The 22,264-nt window shown below is 40.4% G+C and overlaps 1 protein-coding gene across 5 annotated transcripts; it reads left to right on the top strand.

The window, feature by feature from the left end:
• LOC103712878 (chaperonin CPN60-2, mitochondrial-like) lies at nucleotides 1-20,316 on the top strand. Of its 5 annotated transcripts, none has more exons than XM_039125262.1 (10): nucleotides 1-1,557; nucleotides 1,678-1,740; nucleotides 2,854-2,934; nucleotides 3,079-3,147; nucleotides 3,212-3,270; nucleotides 16,979-17,062; nucleotides 17,136-17,236; nucleotides 17,323-17,573; nucleotides 19,015-19,119; nucleotides 19,216-20,316. In XM_039125262.1, the coding sequence occupies exons 2-8, from the start codon at nucleotides 1,729-1,731 to the stop codon at nucleotides 17,328-17,330; spliced, it is 414 nt and encodes a 137-aa protein (XP_038981190.1). In that variant the 5' UTR covers nucleotides 1-1,557; nucleotides 1,678-1,728; the 3' UTR covers nucleotides 17,331-17,573; nucleotides 19,015-19,119; nucleotides 19,216-20,316. The 5 variants fall into 5 exon arrangements, with proteins under 5 accessions (XP_038981190.1, XP_038981189.1, XP_038981187.1 ...); XM_039125261.1 differs by having other exon boundaries at nucleotides 17,323-17,785; XM_039125259.1 differs by having other exon boundaries at nucleotides 17,323-19,119.
• The last annotated feature ends 1,948 nt before the right edge of the window (nucleotides 20,317-22,264 follow it).

The raw sequence follows: 22,264 nt of genomic DNA, 5'->3' as shown, positions 1-22,264 counted from the left end.
TTATGGATCTTCTTCCTATCCCCACCAAAAAAAAAAAAGGATGAAAATTCTATTGAAGATCGGAGAAGCTATACAAGCTGCAACATTCTCTGGATAAGGTTTTGTCAGCATTAAGGGCTGTTCGTGGGGAATAATTTTAGACATACATGTAATATCATGTCACGGCATAAAACCGTCTTTGTGAGATCAAGAGCGGCTCAATGTATTTGGGGGCTTAAGGCTGTTTTATCTTTAAAGCCTTCTCATTGGTCTAAAGCGAATTCATAAGAGGCTTTTTTTTTTTTTTTTTCCTATTTTGTTTTTGAGATCTTTTCTATGGTGGGCTTTTTTTAGGTCGGGACTTTAGGCGACCGTTTCAATCGCCTAAGAATTGGGCCGGCCCTATGTAAGATATATTCACGTATTCTCGTGAACTTGGAAGCCAAAGATGGTTCTCGGTGGGTTGTTTAACGTGCCCCTAAACTTCTCCGCCTTCCCTTTTACATGCTGATGCAGTGATGCTAATCATGTCCTTTTTACCATTAGCCTACACGCGGATCAATCGCGCAGGTTGTTTGATGTTAAATAACCTGTTAGAGTATTGGTTTGGTGTCAATTAACCTGTTATAATCTCAAAAGCCTATTTTCTTTGGAGGCCGTTGGCCCAGATCTCGGTTTATATTGGTATTGCTCGCTCCTGATATATAAAACATCACTGAAATCTGAGGTGTTGGTTGGTGCGATATAAATATTGGTCAATTTTTTTTATCTTTTTAAATAGGATCGCTGGAGAATAATTTATTAAATTAAAATTTTTAATATAGATAATATTAGATTGCCATACCAGCTAATATCGATTGAGATCTTGAAAAATTTTGATTTTTTTAGATATTGGCCTAGATATTTATCTTGGTGTCCGTCATCCATCGAGATAACTGGGTATCCATTTTTTTTTGTTAACATCTAAAAATCTTATTTTGTTTTTAAAAATATTATTTTGCTCTTTCGCTTTTAATGTCTAATTTTTTATTTTTGATTTTTCTCCCTTGAACTCTAAAAGCAAAGCTAATTTGCATCCATTTCCTTTTTTTTAACCTTTAAAAATCTTGGTTTCTTTTTCCCCGCCTGTCTTTCGGCGAGATCGAACATTCACGACTCTTACAAACGTCGTCATCACGATCTGGATTTTTTGGATTCTCGTCTCTCCAATCCTCGAACCGCTCAGGCGAGTCATGGCCTAATGGCTCCAGATTCAGTTCTCGTCATTCCTTAAACCCGGATAGTCTAAAACCCGAGCCAACGTCCAACGCCCCTGAAACCTAAAACCCTCCTTCCACCCGACAAAGGATCTCTTTCTTGCTCTCTTTATCACTTCGCAATCTATCTCGCGGCAGCTGTGATCGCTTCTTCGATGATCAGAACCACTTTTGATCTATATATATATATATATCCCGCTTCCCACTTCCTCTAATTCTTCTCATTTTCTATTTCCTTTTGTTTTTCACCCATTCCTTCTTCTGTTTCTTATTTCAACTCTACTCCCTCTCTCTGAACAGGGCTTCTTCCTCCAAGAAGCAGGTACATAAGCATACTATTTCTTCAGTGGATCCTTTTCTTGTTCCTTTTGCGAGATTTCTGCTTCTTCTGACGTCTATCTTCGTTTTTTAATCTGCCAACAACGAATTGGAATGGCGAAAGATTTGGAGCGGCAGGGCGTGCGTTAGCTCGCCGAGGCTGTCAAGCGTCACCATGGCTCCCAAAGTGCACAACTCTTCCATAATTCTCTAATTCTGTTATAGAATTTTAATAGAATTTGAATGAGGGATCGATGGAACGGAGAAGACTTTGGTGAATACATGCATTCGGGCAAATGCTGATCTTGTCATCCGCTGTCTCCATCTTCGGATGATCTGGTTAAATTTAATTCTTTTCACAAGAAAAATACCATTGATTTCAAGATATCCCGAAAGATCTCAGATCAAATTTTGCTATGAGGATATCAATCTCATAAAAGAAAACAAGGATGTGAAACTCCTTGGTCTGTAAATTATATGTACTGCGCCATGGTAATCTCACACCCCCATGGGTTAATTTGACCATGCGGACTGGTTGATATTAACTTATTCATATTTGGTTCTGAGATTAACTCCAGGAGTTATTTTTATGCATCCTTACTCTTATTTGGTATTGAAATTAACATTTCCTATATAGGGTCGCAATGAAATTATTGAGAAAAGCCGTGGAGATCCTAGAGTTGTGTGACAGTGGAAAAATGTATTGAGTTCAAGGAAGGAGCCAAAAATGTGGGTGCTATTTTCCAAGTTGATTAAGCTACTAACACTGCTGCAGGAGATCGGAAGTACACACTTTGTTCTCCAGATTATACGCTTTGAGTTTCTGCTATCTTTTAGTGTTCCTAGTAACTCTTTAGCTTTCGAAGGGTTTAGCAATGTTGTTGTTTCTCCCTTGTACTTCCCTGGTACTAAATAAGCATCGTGCTGGAGTCATGATAAATGATTCTCTTCTTCCTCTCTTCCTCCTCCTTTTCCTCTTTGCATTCATGCGCATCTCACGGTGCTATTCATTGTTGGATATGTTCGCTTTTTCTTTGATTGAGACTTTTTGTTTCTGCTAGCTGCTGTGTAGCAGAAATTATAAGTTGTATTATAAAGGCAAGACTTGTGTTAGAGTCTTTCATGTTATGGCATTTTCATATGTTGCATCATCTATCCTGTGGTTTGTGGTTGCTACAGTACTAAATTTGTGTCTGATATTTGTTTTAATTGGCCAGAATGCCCTGGCAAATTGTTCTGAATATATACTACTCTGAGATTTATTCTTGTAATTTTTGTGCTTTATCTGCCCTAATTGTAGGCTTGTGCCATAAAAGCTCCTGGTTTTGGTGAAAACAGAACAAGAAATCTGGGGGATCTTGCCATACTTACAGGAGGAGAGGTTGCATACCATTCATTGGATCAATTAGTTTACGTATTAAATAGGCAGGATAAACAATGTTCATTCTCGATGATCAGATTTCTTTTCGAATACTTTGATGTTTATTGCATGATCTTATTGGATGCAGCATTTTAAAATGAACAGGTTATTCCTGAAGATCTTGGCCTGAACCTTGAGAAAGTCCAATTAGAGATGTTTGGTGCTGCTACAAAGGTTTGAAGCATCTTTATATGCATAAATGAAACTCTTGAGTTATACTGATTTTTTCTTGTGATAGGTCACTGCCTCTCTTGATGATACTGTTGTTCAACATGGTGAGGGCGGCAAGAAGCTAAGGTATGCAGGATTATCTTTTATTTATAGTTTTTTTTTGGTTTCCTCTCTCTCTTAAAGAACCATGGTTTCCGCATCTCTTATGATATTTTTCCAAGTATAATGTTTTCTTGAGCAGGGGAAATAGTGAAAATGAATGCGAGCTGGTACACACTGGAAAAATATACTCTTGTTTGAACTGGTATACCAATCTGAGTCCATGATGCATGCAGCATGGTATGGTTGGGAAATGGGATGAGGGAAGCATAGTCCATCTTGAAAAAGAGGGTACTTTATACTACTACTACTACCGATCTTCTCCAAGGATAAGTCTGTCAGCTAACTTGAAATAATAGCTTGCTTGCTACTTTATCTGCAATTGCGACCAGCTGGCAAACCTATTCAATGGTGAAAAAGCCCATTTGAGAGGTGGGAAGGGAAGAGTTTTGTATGTGTTTACAATACCAAGCATATATACAACTATGTCAAGGACAGGAATTCTCCTAACTGGAGTGTAATGTGAATGTCTGCATTGTAATTTAATTTATCTCCAAACAGAACTGAATTGTCTTGGTGATACCTAAAGTTAGAAATTTGTTGTTAAAATTGCACATCATCATCCTGGGTGTCAAATGTATCAAGGGTTAAGAGCTTTTTCTTGGTTTCTTTGGAAATTGCCAATAAACAGAGGTGTTTTGTGTAATGTCCGGGCCCAATACTAACTGGGCCTAATATTTTTGAGGCTCGGTTTAAGGGTATTTGGGCTAGGTTGTTAGTGGGCTGTATTAGGCCCATGGATGGCAGCCCATGAAGGGTTGCCACCTCATGCCCGAGGGCTGAAATTGAAAGTGATTCCTAGGTTCTTCGGTATTAAGTATACTGATTTTTTTTTTTTAACCATGGCTGAACCTGATCGGGTTGCCTACGTACCTCTTCATAAGGGGGATCAAGCCATACGTAGTTCTTTTAAGTTTCAAAAATGCAGCGAAAAAATCGAATCAAACAATTTTAATTTGTGCATGCTTACAAGATCAAATCTAAAAATTAGCACTGTAAGAATACATAGGATTATGCCGGAATCGTTTAAACAATTATGCTAAAACTTTTATGCATGATTAACTATCAGATCTGAAACTTAAGAACTCTATTCCAATTAATCTCCGAATATCCATCGAATGGATTCTGGAGATATCTCCGTGAGGAGCCCCAAAAGAGGGTAAAACCTCGGAGAATCGGACCTAGATCTTGACACCATAATGAATGATTAATGCTAGATTAATACCTTTTATGATGGATGAAACTTGTGAATCTGATCCTTGACTTCGCAGCCATGCACACGAATGGCCTCTACGAGAAGTACACGCGAAGTTTCTGGAGAGATCCAATCCTGCAAAAGTGTTAGCTTGCGCAGAATTTCTTGAGGTTGAAATTTGATCTTCCCAACGCTATCAACTTTTGATCCGCCTTCTTGGAAAAACTTGGAGGAAAGGTTTAGAGGGATTGAAGAGGACTTAGATCTGATCTAAAGACTCTTATTAGGGACCCCTAACACTAATGGCGTGAAGGACTTAGTGGAAGATCAAATGGCAAGTTGGAAGATGAACTAGTTTCTTCTTTCTTATTTTTTTCTTTTCTCATTTTTCTTTTTTCTCTCTTTTCCTTGAATTCGACCACCATCTGATAACCCCCTCTTATACTCTAACTCCACTCCTCTTCACACGCCAACAATCAGGATTTTGTGGAGTTAAGTTATATTTTGAATTCAAAATTCAAACATAGCTTCATGCGCCATCACATGATGAAGAATTGATCACATCCAAGCCCTTCATCATGTCGCCCATTCCCTCACTCCATTTCGAAATTCCCATGCCCACCATCAGATTAGAGGGTCACGTGATGATTTTGTGGTGATTAAATTCGAAATTCAACCTTAATTAGAAGTGAGATAAAGATAAGGATGACATATGCCATGAAGAGAGAGAATTTGATCTTATCCAATTCTTTTCATGAATTTATCTCTCCATGTCACCCCATCGGATGATGAAAGAGGTCCCTGATGTTGCCAAGTGTCCCATGGCACCATTAAATAAATTAAATTAATTTTTAATCATATCAAAAATCAATTTATGGCGCCACGCATGGATATGTGAGAAGTGGATTTCAAGATCCGAACAGTTTCAGATCAAACCCATTTAATTTAATTAAATCCTAACAATTAGAATGATCCAATTACCATGGGTTGAACCTAATCCAATTAGGTCAATCCCTAATTAAGCACAAATTTAATCTAATTTAATTTGGTCGACCTAAGTTCTCTTGATTCAGACCTAATCCAATTAGGTCAAAAACCCTGATTGAGCCCAGAATTGAATCTAATTCAATTTGGCTCATCCTTAGTCTAATTACTCAATCCAATTGAGTTCATTAGCAATCTAATTACTAATTAATCCTCTGATAATTACTTTAATTATTTTATAAGATAATTTGCCAATCGAATTGACCAAATTATCCCTGAATGATTCTTAATTATTCATCAGCCTTCTTGATCAATCAGGAATCTTCTATGCGTGTGACCTCATAGGTTCGAACCTAAGCCGGTAGTATAGGAACGACTTCCTACACTAATCGATGTGACCATCTAGCAATGGTACCTGACGTCCGGATAGGCCGAATATATGCGAAGCAAATATTCTGGAACCCTGAACTATGGTTACTGTATAATTTAATCCCTTTGACTCCTAATGCCAGGATGACTTAGAGCTCACTGTCAACCTTTTAATTAGTACATCCATTATGTGATTAACTTTAGATATTCTGTGACTCCTCACTGGGATTATCCTGGCCAAGGTTTTGCTAAATTAATCACAAGATATTATCTCATGTTTACAGGAGGGGTCAATTGTATCTCGACTCACAACTGACTACGCAAGTACTTGACTGCACTCAGTGATCTTCCGTCACGGAATTAGAAATCCAGGTAGTCCAGTATCAAAGTACAATGAGTTGCTTGCTAGTCACAGGTTGCGGTCTCAGGTCAGAGGGCCAAACTTATACCCATATCCACTCGAAACATCTCTTGACAATAGAGCGTTCCGGAATTGGTCACGTTCAGTGAAATGTACTCCTACACTTCACCTGTGTGGCATACCAGTGTCTCCACACTCCTTGGTTAAGAGGACAACCAACATATATGTCACACAACGACCTAATCTCGATAATGCTGTCGTCCTTGTAACAACATATCATTTGGTCGCGAACTAGTTTAAGGACTCGAAGATAAATTCTCCTTTATCATTAATAAGTCCTAAGGACTTCATTATATAAGAGTTCATTTGAAGATGTAAAATGATGAATAATGCCAAAAAATACTTTATTGATTTATCAATTCATTTACAAAATTCAATCATCAACATGCTAACGATTGACATTTATGATACAATTCCCAACAGAAATGACAGGGCCATGGGCTGCCACCTCACGCTTGAGGGCTGAAATGACAGGGCCTTAGCTGGCCAGTAGAGAGAAGGCCAGCTGTTGGGCCCTTAACCATGCAAATTAGGAGCCCGCCACCTCTCATCCTCGGTTAATGGATAAACTTAGCTGGCCTGAGGAAAGAGGGCAGCTGGAGGCTCCCGGAGCAAGGGAGAAGAAGAGGATGCCACCTCTCCAAGGGGTCATTTCTTAAATAACATTTTTTAAACCCTTAGCTTCTTAACCTAAGATTTGCTATACCCTCTTAATTTTTAGCCCTCTGGAGTACTGCACCAGAGAAGCCGGACCCCTGGAGCTGGAGGTTAAAGGAGCTCTGAAGCCCTAGGAGAGGAAGGAGGGATTTCGTGAGGGTTATACTGCTTGACTGCAACCAATGGAAGCAAGGTAAGATTTGTTTTACTTAAGTAAATAGGGTTTAAATAAAGTAAAAATGGATGGACGTTCCTCTGTTGAGTGTTTCTCCCCTCTGTTTCAACAGTGAAACAGAGAGGAGAAGACCCTGGCACATAGGAAGGGCTGACGAGTTCAACCCAAGCCAGACCCATGCATAAGGACAGGCCATGGGCTGGCCGGGGTACGACCCAGGCTCGGCCCAGGCCCAACAACTGAGCTGGGCCGAGCCCAGCTAGGCTCGGTGTTCATCGGGGCCGAGCCCAACCGGACTTGGCCTGCTTGTGCTTAGGGCACCGTAGCCTCAGCTGCGGCTGCCCTAGGGCATAGGAGGCGGCCACAGGCCGCTGGGCCTGGCCGAACTGGCACCAGACGTGGCCACAGGGCCGCCAGACCCGGTCGACGCCCCCACCTCTTCCCCGGTGAAGAGGTGGTGGAACCACCTTGAAAGAAAAATAAAAGAAGAGGAAGAAAATAAAGAAATAAAAAAAATAAAAATTTCACTTACCGAACTCTTAAGGCTCCATCCCCGGACGGCGGCTCTATCTTGCCGTGGTCAGAGGAGAGGAGGACCTCCCGGAAGAGACCGGGCCTCGGCCCCATCTCTAGGCCCTCCTTCCCTTGTCCGACATCACTTTGGAGAAGAGGAGGGGCCGGCTGATGGGGACATCGGAGCTGATTATCCATCCGTCTAGTCCACCATCTTATTTGTATTTTTATTTTATTTTTATTTCTGGGCTTGTTTGCATTTTATTAGTGTAGGGCTTATTTGTGTTATTTTTGGGCTTATTTGGAGTTATTTCTATGTATGGAGGTTTTATGTTAATTGTGTTTATTTGGGCTCTATATATAGGGGACTATCTTCATGATTAGGATTTTTAATGAAGTTATTAAAAGTTTTCTCCCCATGTCTCTTCCTCCCGTCTTTCTTCCTCCCTCTTCCCCTGTCTCCTTATTTTGCAGCAGCAACAATCATCCCGAGATTGATCTGTCACCACAGCATCCTTCCCATCTCGGTGCGGCATCAACTTGGTATCAGAGCCATGCTTTGCCTCTGTGCCAAAGCAACGGACCCTGGTGCATGGCAAAGCAGCCCCCGATCCCGCATATCAGGCTGTTGCATGAGTTCTTCACCGTACCTCTCGCCCCGCGAACATCAGAGCGGGTTGAAGGGCCCCGTGTGATTCACATTGCCAAAAAGAGAGGGGGTATCATCACCCTTCTCACATCACTGTCCCTGAGCCCCACCGAAATCAGCAACCGGTGGTCTCAGGTCTACTGTGGCAGCCACCGGCATCAACAGGGAAGGAGTCCCCAGATCCACCGTAGTCGCCACCAGTGTCCGACGGCCACTGCTCCCGGAGTTGGTGATCGGCCGCCGGCCGCCACCACAGGTTGCAGAGCTCCGCCGCAACCGCCGGCACGGATCTCGGCACAGCCTCCCGAAACCGTCAGGAGGTTTCAGTCCGCTAACGGGTCAGGTATAGACCCGTGAATTTTTTTTAGCAACCCAAATCCGTTTCGGAGGGAAAAAAAATCTCCGTAGGGTCACGTGATCCGCACATGTGAAGCCGCACGTGCTTCCTACGTGAGAAAAAAAAGGAAAACTGCTTACCTCTCTGTCCCGACGAAGAGGAAACCCTAGGGGGTTTTCGCCAATGCTGCCGCCGTCGACGCACCACTGCCCACGCGCTGCCGCTCTGCTGCCCACCGCGACTGCCACCGCGTCGCCTAGCGGCCGTTGCACTGCTCTGCCGCAGCGTCGCCGCGTTTGCCACCACTGTAGCCACGCTCCCGCTTTGCCATTCCCGTCCGAACCCCATCTCCACCACTCCTCAAATCCGCCCTTCCGCTGCACCCGCCTCACCGCCTTTCCGTTGCCGCTCCTATGTCCACCCGCACACCGCCAACCAGACTCGAGGGGACCACACACACCCTCCCCTCTTCCCTAAACCGTTGCCGCCGTTGCCGCTTTTCTCCGAGCTGTCGCTGCCCAAAGCTTCCGGTCGTCGCCTCTGCTGTCTCCTTCCTCGCCCTATCCATCCCTCCCCGACTCCACCGGCAACACCACAGAAACCACTCGCCTCTCTTATCTCAGAACCGAAACCCCTCCTCGGGTGTTCGCTCCACGACCCCCTCACCCCTTCCCTTTTTTGGGTTTGGGTTCCAAACCCAAATCCGCAGGCCGCCTCCCCGATAGCCCGGCCCACGCACCAACCCCTTTGAGCGCGGCCCAAGCCCAGGCGGCCACAGGACCGGCTTGGTCCAGGCCCGCGCGCCCGAGAGCGGCCCAAGCCCAATTAGCCACAGGCCCTGTTTCAGGCCCGATCCAGCACATTCTTTAGCCTATTTCAAAAACCCAAGAGCCCCTTATGCTGCAGATCCAGGTCCATAACTCCAGCTAGCTCCGCCCGTCGCCATCTTCGTGCTCGAGACTCTACAACAGACGCTTTCGGTTGACTGCATCCACCACAGGTAACAGGTTCTTCGTTCTTTTGGGCTTGCTTATCTAATTGTGTTCTAGTTCTCTTGCATGACAGTCCCATTTTGAAAATTTACTTTTCTGTCAAACTTTAAAACCTAGAACATCTACTACCAAACCTATTCTACTCCCCATTTAAATCTAGATATTAAATTAGCACACCCTAGCAACTGGACATTTTTCAACATTCTTCGATTAGATTGATTTAGGCTCAGAATAACTGTGCTACTTGATTGCAATCTAATTTCTTAAATTGACATAATCTCCTATATTCAACTCTTTATAACGTCTGTGCAAATCAGTAAGGAATTTATATTTTAAGTTATTAGAGTGAATACGTTTGCTAATTTTCTGATGCAATGAATGCAGGTGTGATGCAAATGATTGTGCAGACTCAGACTCTATGGTGATGAGACATGGGAATCAAGTTTATAGGCTGCCTAGGTTTATAACTGTTCACCACTTCGAAGGAACTCATGCCTGAGGACCTATTGACCGAACTATTATATGCAAACTCGGCGGTCGGTAACACTAAATCCCAAGTCCTAGCATGCTCACCTACCAGACATCTTAAAAGATTTTCTAGACTTCGGTTAACAACTTCTGTCTGGCCGTCAGTTTGTGGATGATAGGCAGACGAAAATTTTAATTTGGTGCCCATCATGTGCCAAAGGATTTTCCAAAAGTAACTCATGAATTTAACATCTCTATCAGATACAATAGATTTTGGGAGGCCATAGAGTCTAACGACTTCGTCAAAATAAAGTTTTGCAATCCTAGAAGCATCAGAAGTCTTTGAACAGGGGAGAAAATGAGCCATCTTAGAAAATCGGTTTACAACTACAAAAATGGAATCGTGTTTGGTGGAGGTACGTGGAAGCCCTAACATGAAATCCATACTAACATCTTGTTAGGGACAATCGGGAACGGGTAGCGGTGTGTAAAGACCAGTATTCTGTTTACGTTGTTTAGCTAGATGACATGTGCGACACTGACCGACAGTTTTGGCTACGTCTCTCTTGAGACTCGACTAGAAGAAACGTCTCTCCACCATTTCAATGGTCTTGTCTCTCCCGAAATGCTCAGACAGTCCTCCAGCGTGTATTTTCCATACTAGAAAATCTCTCAATGAGGTTCGGGGGATACACAATCGGTCGGAGCGAAACAGGTAATCATCTTGTAGGAAGAAATCATCTTGTTCTCTCTACTTCATCTTGTAGGGTCAGGTATACTTCACTAAAGTCGGGACAAGTGGTATATTATTCGTTGATCCTTTCAAAACCAATTACTTTAGTGCTCATCACGGATAGGAGGAAGATTCGTCGACTGAGCGCATCAGCAGCCTTATTTTCAACTCCGGCTTTACGTTTTAGGAAGTATAGGCTTGAAGAAACTCGATCCATCGGCCATGTCGATGGTTCAGTTTCTTTTGAGAGTTGAGATACTTTAAAGCCTCATGGTCTGAGTACAATACAAATTCTTGCGGTAACAAATAGTGTCGCCAATGTCGCGAAGCTTGCACTACCGCATAAAATTTCTTATCATAGGTGGAATAACGCAACCTGCCGTCGCTTAATTTTTCGTTAAAAAATGCGACAGGGTGATCTTCTTGGCTTAACACGCCACCTATGCCAACGCCAGAGGCATCACATGCGATCTCAAATATCTTCGTGAAATTAGGGAGGCGCAAAACAGGAGCTTCGGTCATCCTTTTCTTAATTTCATTAAATGCTTAGGATGCCGACTTAGTCCAGATAAAGTCTTCTTCTGTAATGGGAGACATTATTGAACTAAAATTTCTAATAAAGCGGCAATAGAAAGTAGCCAAGCTATGAAAACTACGTACTTCCGCTAGGGTCTCGGGCTCAGGCCAATCGACTATCGCGTTTACTTTTTCGGGATCAGCGGAGACATCCTTAGAAGACACTATGAACCCTAAGAAAGTGATGTGATCGGTCAGGAAGGCACACTTCTTAGGATTTGCAAAGAAGCTCTCTCCTAAGGACATCATAGACCTGCCTTAAGTGTGAGAGATGGAGCTCTTGAGTTTGACTATAGATGAGGATGTCATCAAAATATACAACGACAAATTTATTCAAGAAAGGTCGAAAGATCTGTGTCATCATCCTCATAAAAGTACTGGGAGCATTTGTTAACCCGAACAACATCACTAACCATTTGTAGAGTCCATCTTTGGTCTTAAAGGCAGTTTTCCATTCATTCCCAGGACAAACCCGAATCTGGTGGTATCCACTCTTTAGGTCGATCTTGGAAAAAACTGTAGCACCAGACATAAAGTTCAAAAGATCGTCCAGCCTAGGAATGGAAAAACGATACTTAATCATGATTTTATTGATGGCACAGCTATCGATGCACATCCTCCAAGAGCCATCTTTCTTGGGAACGAGGAGTGTGGGTACAGCACAAGGGCTCAAACTCTCACGAATATACCCTCGGGCGAGGAGTTCGTCAACTTGACGTTTTAGTTCAGTGTGCTCGTTTGGGTTGAGCCTATGATGGGGAAGATTTGGCAAAGATGCTCCAGAAACGAGGTCAATTGCGTGCTGGATATCACGCATCGGAGAAAGTGTATCTAGAAGATCCTTAGAAAAAACAGAGTGAAACTCCTCCAACAGGGGAACTACTGCCGGTGGGTGCTTAGGATTCGACTCCACATTGATAACTCTAGCCACAAGGGCGAATGCAGGTGATTGGCTTTCGATATCTTTCATTACCTTTTTCGAAGTAATGATATGAAGTGATTCATCTTTTCGTAGTGTAGCACTCTTTTTTTCAGGGGCGGGCTCTCTAGGAGGCAATGAGTTCAGTATAATTTTTCGACCCTGGGACATAAAGCTGCACGAATTCGAACGTCCATGTCGTATAACCAAGGTCTCCCTAGAATGAATTAACCTACGTCCATTGGAATGCAGTCACACCAGATTTCGTCTTTATAAGATAGGAATTGAATCGGAACGAGGTATCTTTTCGACACCGAGATGGACGTCTTATCTACCCAAGCTACCTTATATGGGTTGGGATGAGGGGTAGATTTCAGGCCGAGGCGAGAAATAACTTCGGAAGCAATGACGTTGATGCAACTCCCGCTATCAAATAGGATTTTGCACGTTTTACTATTTATCTTAATGAGCGTGTAAAATAGGGAGGTCCTACGCTAATCTTGTTTGGTGTTAGTCTGAGCTAGAGTACACCTAACCACATGAAGCCTAGGATTTTGGTCATTCCGATCAGTGGGCTCCTTTTGGGGTTCAGCCTGGATAAAGTCTAATCCGGTCTGTTTGTCTCCAAAGTCTTCTACAAAATTCTCGAGGTTTGGTTCGTAGACTTCTTCGACGTATTCATTCTTCTAGGTCCCAACTTCAAGTTCAATCATTAGATAGGTCTTGGCATTACATTGGAATGCCATATGGCCAAATTTTTGGCACCTGAAACATTGGGTTTGGCTTCTAGAAGGAGGGTTGGAACCTAGTATGCCTTTTTCTTTATCATTTAACGGTTTTTGGACAGGCATCGGGGATGTCTTAGTCAGTGCTTGGCCAAGAGTCGGTACGCCTCATTACAGGGATCCGTAAGAAACTTTGCACATCTTGAGCCAACTGGTATGCTTGGCCAAGAGTGGTAATCTCTCGGAGGATTAGTTCTTTCTGGATCTCCTCGTGGAGTCCTGCCCGAAACCTAGAGAGGGTAACAGTCTTCTCTTCGATTACACTGCACCTCATATGAAACTCTTCAAATCGTGCAATGTAATCGGCAATGGTTGATGTCCTTTGAGTTAGTTTCTGCCACCTATCCATAAGGCGTTGTCGGTAAGAGAATAACAGATTCTTCTCATTCAGCTTTTTTTCATATCCTCCTAGATGGTGATACGAGGAAGCCTTTGAGTCTCACGTATATGTTCAACATTATGTCAGTACCAGTGAGCTTGCCCAATAAGCTTTATTTTAGCAAATCGTACTTTTCTATCGTCAGTCATTCGTACCACTCAAAATAATTATCCATGGTTGCTTTTCAATCAAGATACACACTTGGCTCTAGTTGACCAGCAAAGATGGGGGTATCTACTCTTACGGTACGAAGTAGCCGTTCGTCAAGATCGCGCTGGTGATCAAGAGGATGTTGGTTCCTAGGAGGATGGGGAAGACCTACAGGCGGCGTGACCAAACCGAACTCAGGATAGGCTGCGATTGGGGTTGACGGTTCAGGAGTCCTAATGTGTTGCACTAGAGCACGGACCTCTCGCTTGAATTCTTCATGGTGAGCTTGTAAGGCAGCCATTCGTTCTACGAGATCTTGTAGAACTTTGTAATCCATGGTAGCTAAAGAGGTTTTAGAATGAGGGAGGAGGTACTTTCTACCACTACGGGTTGGCATGCAAGGATTACACTAGTTGATGATATGAAATGCAATGCTACTAATGAACCCTAACTGACCAAATGTGATGCAGGACAACCTACTAATGCAACTTACTAAGAATTCGGAAATTAACAAATTTTCACAAAAGTAACTTAAAATTAAATGTTACCGAGTTGTACTTTGGTTATTTCAGAATTAAAGTATGAAATTAATCACTTATAAGAAATTAGGTTGCAAGCACGTATTACAGCCGTTCTAATCCTAAAGTAACCCGTCGACGGATGTTGAGAAATATCTTGCACTCGACGGGGTCGAGTTTTTCCCACCCGAAAGGAGTTGATGGGGACATTGAAGCTGATTATCCATCCGTCTAGTCCACCATCTTATTTACATTTTTATTTTATTTTTATTTCTGGGCTTGTTTGCATTTTATTAGTGTAGGGCTTATTTGTGTTATTTTTGGGCTTATTTGGAGTTATTTCTATGTAAGGGGGTTTATGTTAATTGTGTTTATTTGGGCTCTATATATAGGGGACTATCTTCATGATTAGGATTTTTAATGAAGTGATTAAAAGTTTTCTCCCCACGTCTCTTCCTCCCGTCTTTCTTCCTCCCTCTTCCTCTGTCTCCTTATTTTGCAGCAGCAACAGTCATCCGGAGATTGATCTGTCACCACAGCGTCCTTCCCGTCTCAGTGTGGCATCACCGGCCTCTCGTCCGCTGCTGCTCCGAGGTGGGAGCACCGCCTCGGCCGGTGGGCCAAGGGAATCTCACCCCCTCGGTTGCTAGCAAGAGGAAGGGGAGGAGACAGAGGGTTGCAGGGGAAGAGGAAGAGGCCGGAGGAGGAGAAGGCTAGGGGTTCGGCCAGAGACGAAGGAGAAAAAGAGAGAGATAGAGAGGGAGGGAGAGACCAGAAGAGAGAGAGAGGGGAGCGGAAGATGAAGAGGCAGAAGACTCTGGAAGGCCGGAGAAAACCCTTTAAGCGGGTTTGGGCTAACGGGTCGGATTCGGGTTCGGGTCCGAAACCCGTTAGGCCCAAATAAAAGGAAATGGGTTTGGTAAACCTAATAAGATTTGAACCCGAACCCAATTAAATAAAATGGGCTAAATTCAAGCCCAAATGACATCGGGTCCGACCCAAATTAAACTGAGCCGAGTCTGAACAGACCCAATTGAGCAAATGGGATTAAATTCGAACCCAATTAAGCCCAATTAAGCTGGGTCTGAACATAATTAAGTTATGTTGGTCTCAACAGGCCTAATTGATTTTAAATTAGGCCTAGTTCAAGTTCAATTCAACTGACAGAAGGCCAAATTGATCTCGGGCTGATCCGGACTTAGGCCCAAATGAGCCACATCGATCCTGAACCAAAATTTAAGCCCAATTAAACTTGGGACTAAGTCTACTGGCCAAATTGGTTGGAAAAGGCTGGACTCAATCATAAATCAGGCCCAACCCTTTTATTAAAAGCCCAATTAACCCATGTGGACCCAATTTGGTTTTAATCGAACCCCGAAGGCTTCAAATTGGGTAAATTGGACTGGGCTAAGATCCTTGGATAGGATCCAAGCAAGTCCATAGTAAGATGAACTAAATTATATAATAAATAAATAGAGAATAATGTGATCCTTATGATGAGGTTTTAGGGGATTAAGGATCTGTCACTTGGACTTGAGAAATTTGGAAAGCGAATTACTGTAAGTAGCCTGTTCTTAATCTTCTATGGATCATGTAAGTAACTTGCCTTAATCTTATTATGGATCATATTATGTATGTGTCTTCTTACATAAATTATAAAGTATAAGTTATTTGTCCTCATCTTGTTGGATCATATATGCAAGTAGCATGTTCTTTAATCTTAATATGGATCATGTGAGTATCATGTTTATTAAAATTTTTGAGTATTATTCATGTATATACTTTATGTATGGCATATTATGAAAAGTAAGTAATATGCCTTGATCTCATAATTTATGCATGCATCATGTTTATGCTGATATTAAAGTATCATCCATGCAAGTTGATATAGTAATTGCATCTAGCTATGTGTACTGCTTGCAAGAGGTACTATGGGCTCTTGATGCTACGGGCTGAATGCAACTGAGTCGGCCTTGCTAGTGGCCGATAATAACTGAGCCGGCCCCGCCAGTGGCCAATAATAACTGAGCTAGCTCCGCCAGTGACCGTTAATGAATTCGCCGTAGTATCCAAGAGGTACTACTTGCAAGAGGTACTATTTATAGGCTCTTAGATGCTACTGACAGAATGCAATTGAGCCAGCCCCATCAGTGGCCGAGAATGACTGAGCCGGCCCCACTAGTGGCCGATAATAACTGAGCTGGCCCCGCTAGTGGCCGATAACGACTTCACAGTAGCATCCGAGAGTGTAAACCACGGCATGCCGGGGGTACGATTTTTACGTTGTATATTTTTATGAAAATTTTTGTTGACATGGAACACTGATTTATCGACTCAGTATAAATGTTTTATCATGACGAATTGTTAAGTAGTATACATATTAGCTTCTCAAATCCTGTTTAAACATGTTTAGCATTAAAGTTGATCCGATAAGATTATGTAGGATTACTTACTGAGCCGTATAGCTCATACCCGTTCATTTATATTTTCTTTCAGATTTCCACCAGTGATCGCAGTCAGAGACATTTTTCTTTTGTATCAGGACTTCTTTCTTTTGGGGTTACACAAATATACTTTTGTGTACATAAACTGTATAAAAGCTCTGTATTTTGTACCAACCAGCAAATTGTATTGGAAATGCTTTAATATATGAAAGTTTGACTGGTTTGACTACCTGTTACTCATGTACAAGGCTTCATGCTATTGTAGGCGGTTGTTGGCAATAGCACGGCCGTGTCACGGATCGGGGTCCGGGGCGTGACATTTTGTATAACGTGTGCTTGCATGGGACATGCACAGGTCTTGTTCAGAATTAAATGCTTTGAATTAAAGACGGATGTCTAATATTTTAACAGCTTGGGAAAAGTACAGCCATTTTTGACAAGGAGAAAGCACAAGAACAGTTGTCCAAACTATCTGGAGGTGTTGCTGTTCTTAAGGTCAACTCATTTCCCTTAATGTATGCTGGCCTTGTTTTATCTTGGCACAACTTTATAACCTGTATGTTTGCAGATTGGTGGAGCTGGGTGAGGCTGAAGTTTGCAAGGAAAAAGATAGAGTTACAGATGCCCTGAATGCTGCAAGACCTGCTGCGGAAGAGGGTATTGTGCTAGGTATGCTCATATTTATTCTTTTATATGTGGCAATGGTGACTGCTTCCTTCAGGTTACTTAATCCACTTAATTTCTTGCTTCTGCAGGTGGTTGAGCTGTCCTCTTATATGCTATGAGGGATAATAGTGATGAGAAAATAGGAGTTCAAATAATCATAAATGCTCCGAAAGATTTTAATTTTTCATTATTCTACAACCAGAATGTTGTCCTGTAAATGTAGGTTTCATGCAGGCACCTACATTCACTATTGCTACAAATGTTCATGTTGACAGTGCAGTAATTATTGGCAAACTACATGAACAAAAGAATCTTAATTTGGGCTACGATGCTGCCAAAGGTTTGTTCATGTAGATTGTTGATTCTTCTTGGCCTTATGTTTTGGGTTTATAATTGTGAAAGATTAGCAAGATTATAAGGACTTCTGTAGCCTTCTTCTGGTTTTCGCCCTGGTTTGGCTGGAGCTCTGGTCTTTGGTGGCACAACATTTGAAATATTCAGTTAATAGGCTGTTGTTCCTTGGGGATTCCAAAACCAAGACACACTGATGAGGTGACAGACATGTCATGAATCATGACCGGCTAAACTATGTGCTGTGCTTTTATGTATATGTGCATGTGTATGCATGCTGTGTGTGTGTGTGCGTGCCTGCACTTGCACAAATGTGTGCTTGTGTGGATGTTGTTTGTGGATTCATGACCATATAAGAAAATAAACCATTTCATACTGGTGTGTTTGCCCTGGATCTTTATTTCAGTAGCTAATGCTAGAAGTTTGTATTTTACATGATAAAAAATTGGCTTTTGAGTAGTGGGTACCTTATTAAGGAATGTTTATTGGGTAACCTTTTTTGTTCTTATAGATTTCAGTGGGATATTTTGCAAGGTTTGTGATTTTTTTTTTCCAGTTTTGATTGGAGGTTTGTGTTTCAAGGGGCTGTCTGATTAGTAAAATGGTTGTGAACTTAACTATCAAAACATGTTATGCCTGCACTCTGCAGATAGACATGCCTCTAAACATGTGCACTACTCTATCAAAATGTTCAATAGGCAAGAAATATGTATTAGACCAGAAAACTGTAAGAATAAAGTAAAACCTGTAAGGAATAGTACAGTTGTAGATACTAAGGTATCAAATAATTAGGCCTTGTTATGAGCTGATACAATTGGGACATGATACACAACCCCCTTAATATGAATACTCTTCTTTAGTGCGGTTTATATTGTATGAAAATGATACTAAATATCTTATGTCTAATAAAATGGTGGAAGAATTGATTGATGTGTTTGGTGATGTGCAATAAAAGTTAAGATGGGTGAATAGCACCTGACTGACATTTGGCTTGAAAGTGAAACGAGGTAGGTTTTGCAAGTATACTTGGATGCAGATCTTGAGAAAGTAACTTTAAAACACTTAAGAGTGAAGTGGCCTGAGATCAAAATGCACAGGAATTCATGAGAATAAGTTTGGCATGAGAATAAGTTTAGATAAAATGGGACAATCTTTGTTTGGTTAAAGTAGTTTTAGATAACTGTTGGCATGCGGAAACTGTTAAAATTTCCATTTTAAACTGATATGCTAAACAAATCAAGGGTTCCTTTGGAAGTTAGTAGATGGTGATGGTTAGGTTCTTTAATCAATTAGTACATGGTGATGGTTACACAAGTACTGTTCATTGAACAGCCAGTTCTTTGTTTTCCTGATAATGGAAACATGGCATTGTGTTGTTAATCTGATACTCTTTCTTCTTGTAAACTCTGTTTCATACTGTTAAATGTCAGGGAATCTAGTAAAAACTTGTGTTCCTTGGGTGCTGCTACATGTACGTATGTTGACATGGTGAAGGCTGGAATTATTGATCCTCTAAGAAGTCATAAACTGCTCTGGTAGGTGCTGGCAGGTGATGTGTTGGATGTTTTATATGTTTGTTCCCCATTAATTTTGGAGCAGTTCTTTAACAAAGTTCTGGCATCGTATTGCAGTGTCTCAGTATTGTCGACAACCACTGAAGCAGCCGTCGTTGAGCTTGAGGTAAAAAGCCCACCAATAAGTCGCATGCCCAAAATGGAATGACAAATGAAACATAACTGAATTGCTGGATTTTATGGAAGAGGCTAGTCAATGGAGTCTACTTTTAGCAGTGAAGTTGTTCTTTGGTCTGTTTACATGGATGAGAGTTTTGCATCTTTATAGAGTTCATAAACTAGTGGTTATTCTGTCATGATGGCACAATATATCATAGTTGTCCTCGTTACTATGCTGTTTATTAACAAATTTTGATAAACAAATGTGGGCTTTTAGTGCTGGTCTTATGATCGTGTGCAACAAACATTGATATCGTGTTGACCTTATATTTGAACAAAGTCTTATACTCGCTTGCCAATCTAGCAGTGTTTAACAAGGGTTTTCTAGTTGTTGAAGAAATTATGCAGGATGCTATAACTTTTAGTTTTATTCATCATCAGTTGGCTTTTTAGTGCCCAGTTACCTCATAACATAATACTCATGATGTAGTAGTCACTGGATAAGTAGATCATAATATTATTGACCTATTGTACTAGTGCTTGACATGTGCTATGTGCTCCACCCACCCTTGAGGAAGTAGTATATTATTGATGGCTGTGATTCTATCATTGCGATTGGGATTAGTTTTTCTTACTGTGTTGTTATTTTTTGTTAATGTAGACAATATGATTCTTAAATTTGCATGCTTAGTTGATGCATTTCCGTCTCTCTAATGACTGGATAGAGATATCAAAAAAGAATTTTACATATAAAGAAGAGAAAACTGTATTTATAAATGTGTGCCTCAAGGCTTCACATAAAAATATGTACGTAATTTAGATGGAATTTATGCTATTTATAACTAAAAGTAATAAGGGAGAAACTATGATGGTATGATCAACTTCTAATTGAGCATGGAAAGGCCGATTTCATATTTCAAATCCATAACCTCTAGGTTAGAATGGAGTAACTTTACTGTTGCATTAATATTTGCTTTTATATAGCAGATTTTCTCCTTCAAAATTGATAGATGCAATTACTTTTCCCTATAGTCATGCAACTGCAAATAAAAAGGCAAGTATATTTTCTTTTTTTTTTTCTTGTGGAATAGATGAGATCAATGATTTTTTGAACATTTTTTTTAATATTTTTTTCTCTTTCCATGAATTTTACTTTATTGAATGGAACACACAAAATAAAGTAGGAGGTATGCTATTATTTTAATCTATTGTGCACAAGATTTTGGGTTTGTTCATATGTTTTTATTGAACTTTTTTTTTGTTAATTTTCTCCGGAACAAAGCCAAATTAATTTCTTGCTATGATATATGAAATGAATTGTATCATCAGCAACATGTGTTTTTTTTTTTTTGCTTTTGGGGGGGAAAAACAAGGGAGTGTTCATTGGTTATTTTATGAAGGTGAAAGACCTTGGATCTTGGGGTACCTTGCGATGGTTGGAATTTGAGCCGTTGCATTCAGTTGATTTCATATTGTGTGGAATTAGGTGGGAGTTGCCATATGTAAGCCAGGTTTCCAAAATGGTATAAAAACTCATGTTGGAATTATTATTACCATCATGATGATTATACAGGTCATTGCTTTGCTAATTTATTGCTTTAAATATTTAATACCAAATAATTATTATTATAACAACTGTTATATATAATAGAAAATAATGGATCATAGAAGAAAAATAATGGCCTTATTTTTTAAATTATTATTTAGCTGATATAAAATATTATTTTTAGATTATACAATTTTTTTGGAGGAAAAATTGTGCACAGAATTTTAGTTTGAAAAGTATTCTATTTACAAATGAAAATAATGACTTTTTTTTGTATTATAATGGAACATTTATGATAATGTTGTTGTTATACAACATAGATTATTATCAACAATGTTTTGAGAGGTGTATCATTGATTTGCACGAAGTGATCAGAGCTAATGAAATCAAGTGCATTCTAGCCTAATTCTCTTCAAAAATACTAAATACATGTAAGAATGGATTACGTTCACCTCAAAAAAAGAGAGTATCTATCTACTCATCTCAAGTCCAAAATCAATAATAAAACTTCTAAAATCAAAAGTTATATTGAAATACATGATAATATATTTAAATTGAGAACCTACCTTATTAATCATGGTTTATACATTCTAAAACATATATATATTAAAAATCAATAGACTTTGGAACTTTGATTATAAAAAAAAAATGGTCTTTTATCATTTTAACCATATATTTACACATCTATTAGATATACAAGTTAAATATCACCAAAATATATGACTTTCAGCATCTAGATATTTTAAGTGGTATACATCACAAAAAATGATGTGGTTTTTGAATTTGGTTCTTTTTATTAATTTTGAACCTAAGAAGAGTAGATACCTTGTATTCTTAATAGGTGTGCAAGACATTTTATGTATGTATGTATGTATGTATGTATACGTATATATTGTATGTCTGTATATATATGTATATGTATGTATATATGTGTGTGCGTGCGCGCTAGTCAAGATGTATGTGCAGATGCGCATGCGGGAAGAAAAATATAAGCATGTAATCAATCTATCTTATTGTTGAATTTATTGATATGGTATTAATTTATTTTGAGACATCATTGTTATAATTTGATTCTGCATGGCATGAGCAAGTTTGATTTGAATGTGTGATTAAAATCTAGCATTCAAGTAATTAATGAAAAACTGTAAAAAATAGCAAGTAACAAGATTTTTATGTTTTGAAAATCAGTGATTTATTTTTGTTTCTTAGAATGAAAAACAATACACTTTTTTTTTGGATGAAACAATGGAAGGATTGTGGGTATGCAGCTCACTCATGGAGGACGGTTAAGATATAGAGGTGTTGTAGTGTGGGGTTGGTTGGATCATAAAGGAAATGAGAAATGAAGACAGACAGTTGATTAGTTGGGTGTAGAGGATTTCAAAAGAACTCTTTCATATGGAGGTTTTGTCAGGTTTTGAGTCAGAACTCAATTGAAAGGTGGGTTGTTCAGAAGCCGTT

This window comes from Phoenix dactylifera, chromosome 4, assembly GCF_009389715.1.
Source record: "Phoenix dactylifera cultivar Barhee BC4 chromosome 4, palm_55x_up_171113_PBpolish2nd_filt_p, whole genome shotgun sequence".
Classification (NCBI taxonomy): Eukaryota; Viridiplantae; Streptophyta; class Magnoliopsida; order Arecales; family Arecaceae; genus Phoenix; species Phoenix dactylifera.
Note: the sequence above shows the minus strand (reverse complement) of the source record. Positions and strands in the feature narration are given on the sequence as shown.

Coding starts and splice junctions, on each gene's coding strand:
- LOC103712878 (XM_039125262.1), top strand. Junction 2,935..3,078: donor CCATACTTACAGGAGGAGAG/GTTGCATACCAT, acceptor TAAAATGAACAG/GTTATTCCTGAAGATCTTGG. Junction 3,148..3,211: donor TGTTTGGTGCTGCTACAAAG/GTTTGAAGCATC, acceptor TTCTTGTGATAG/GTCACTGCCTCTCTTGATGA.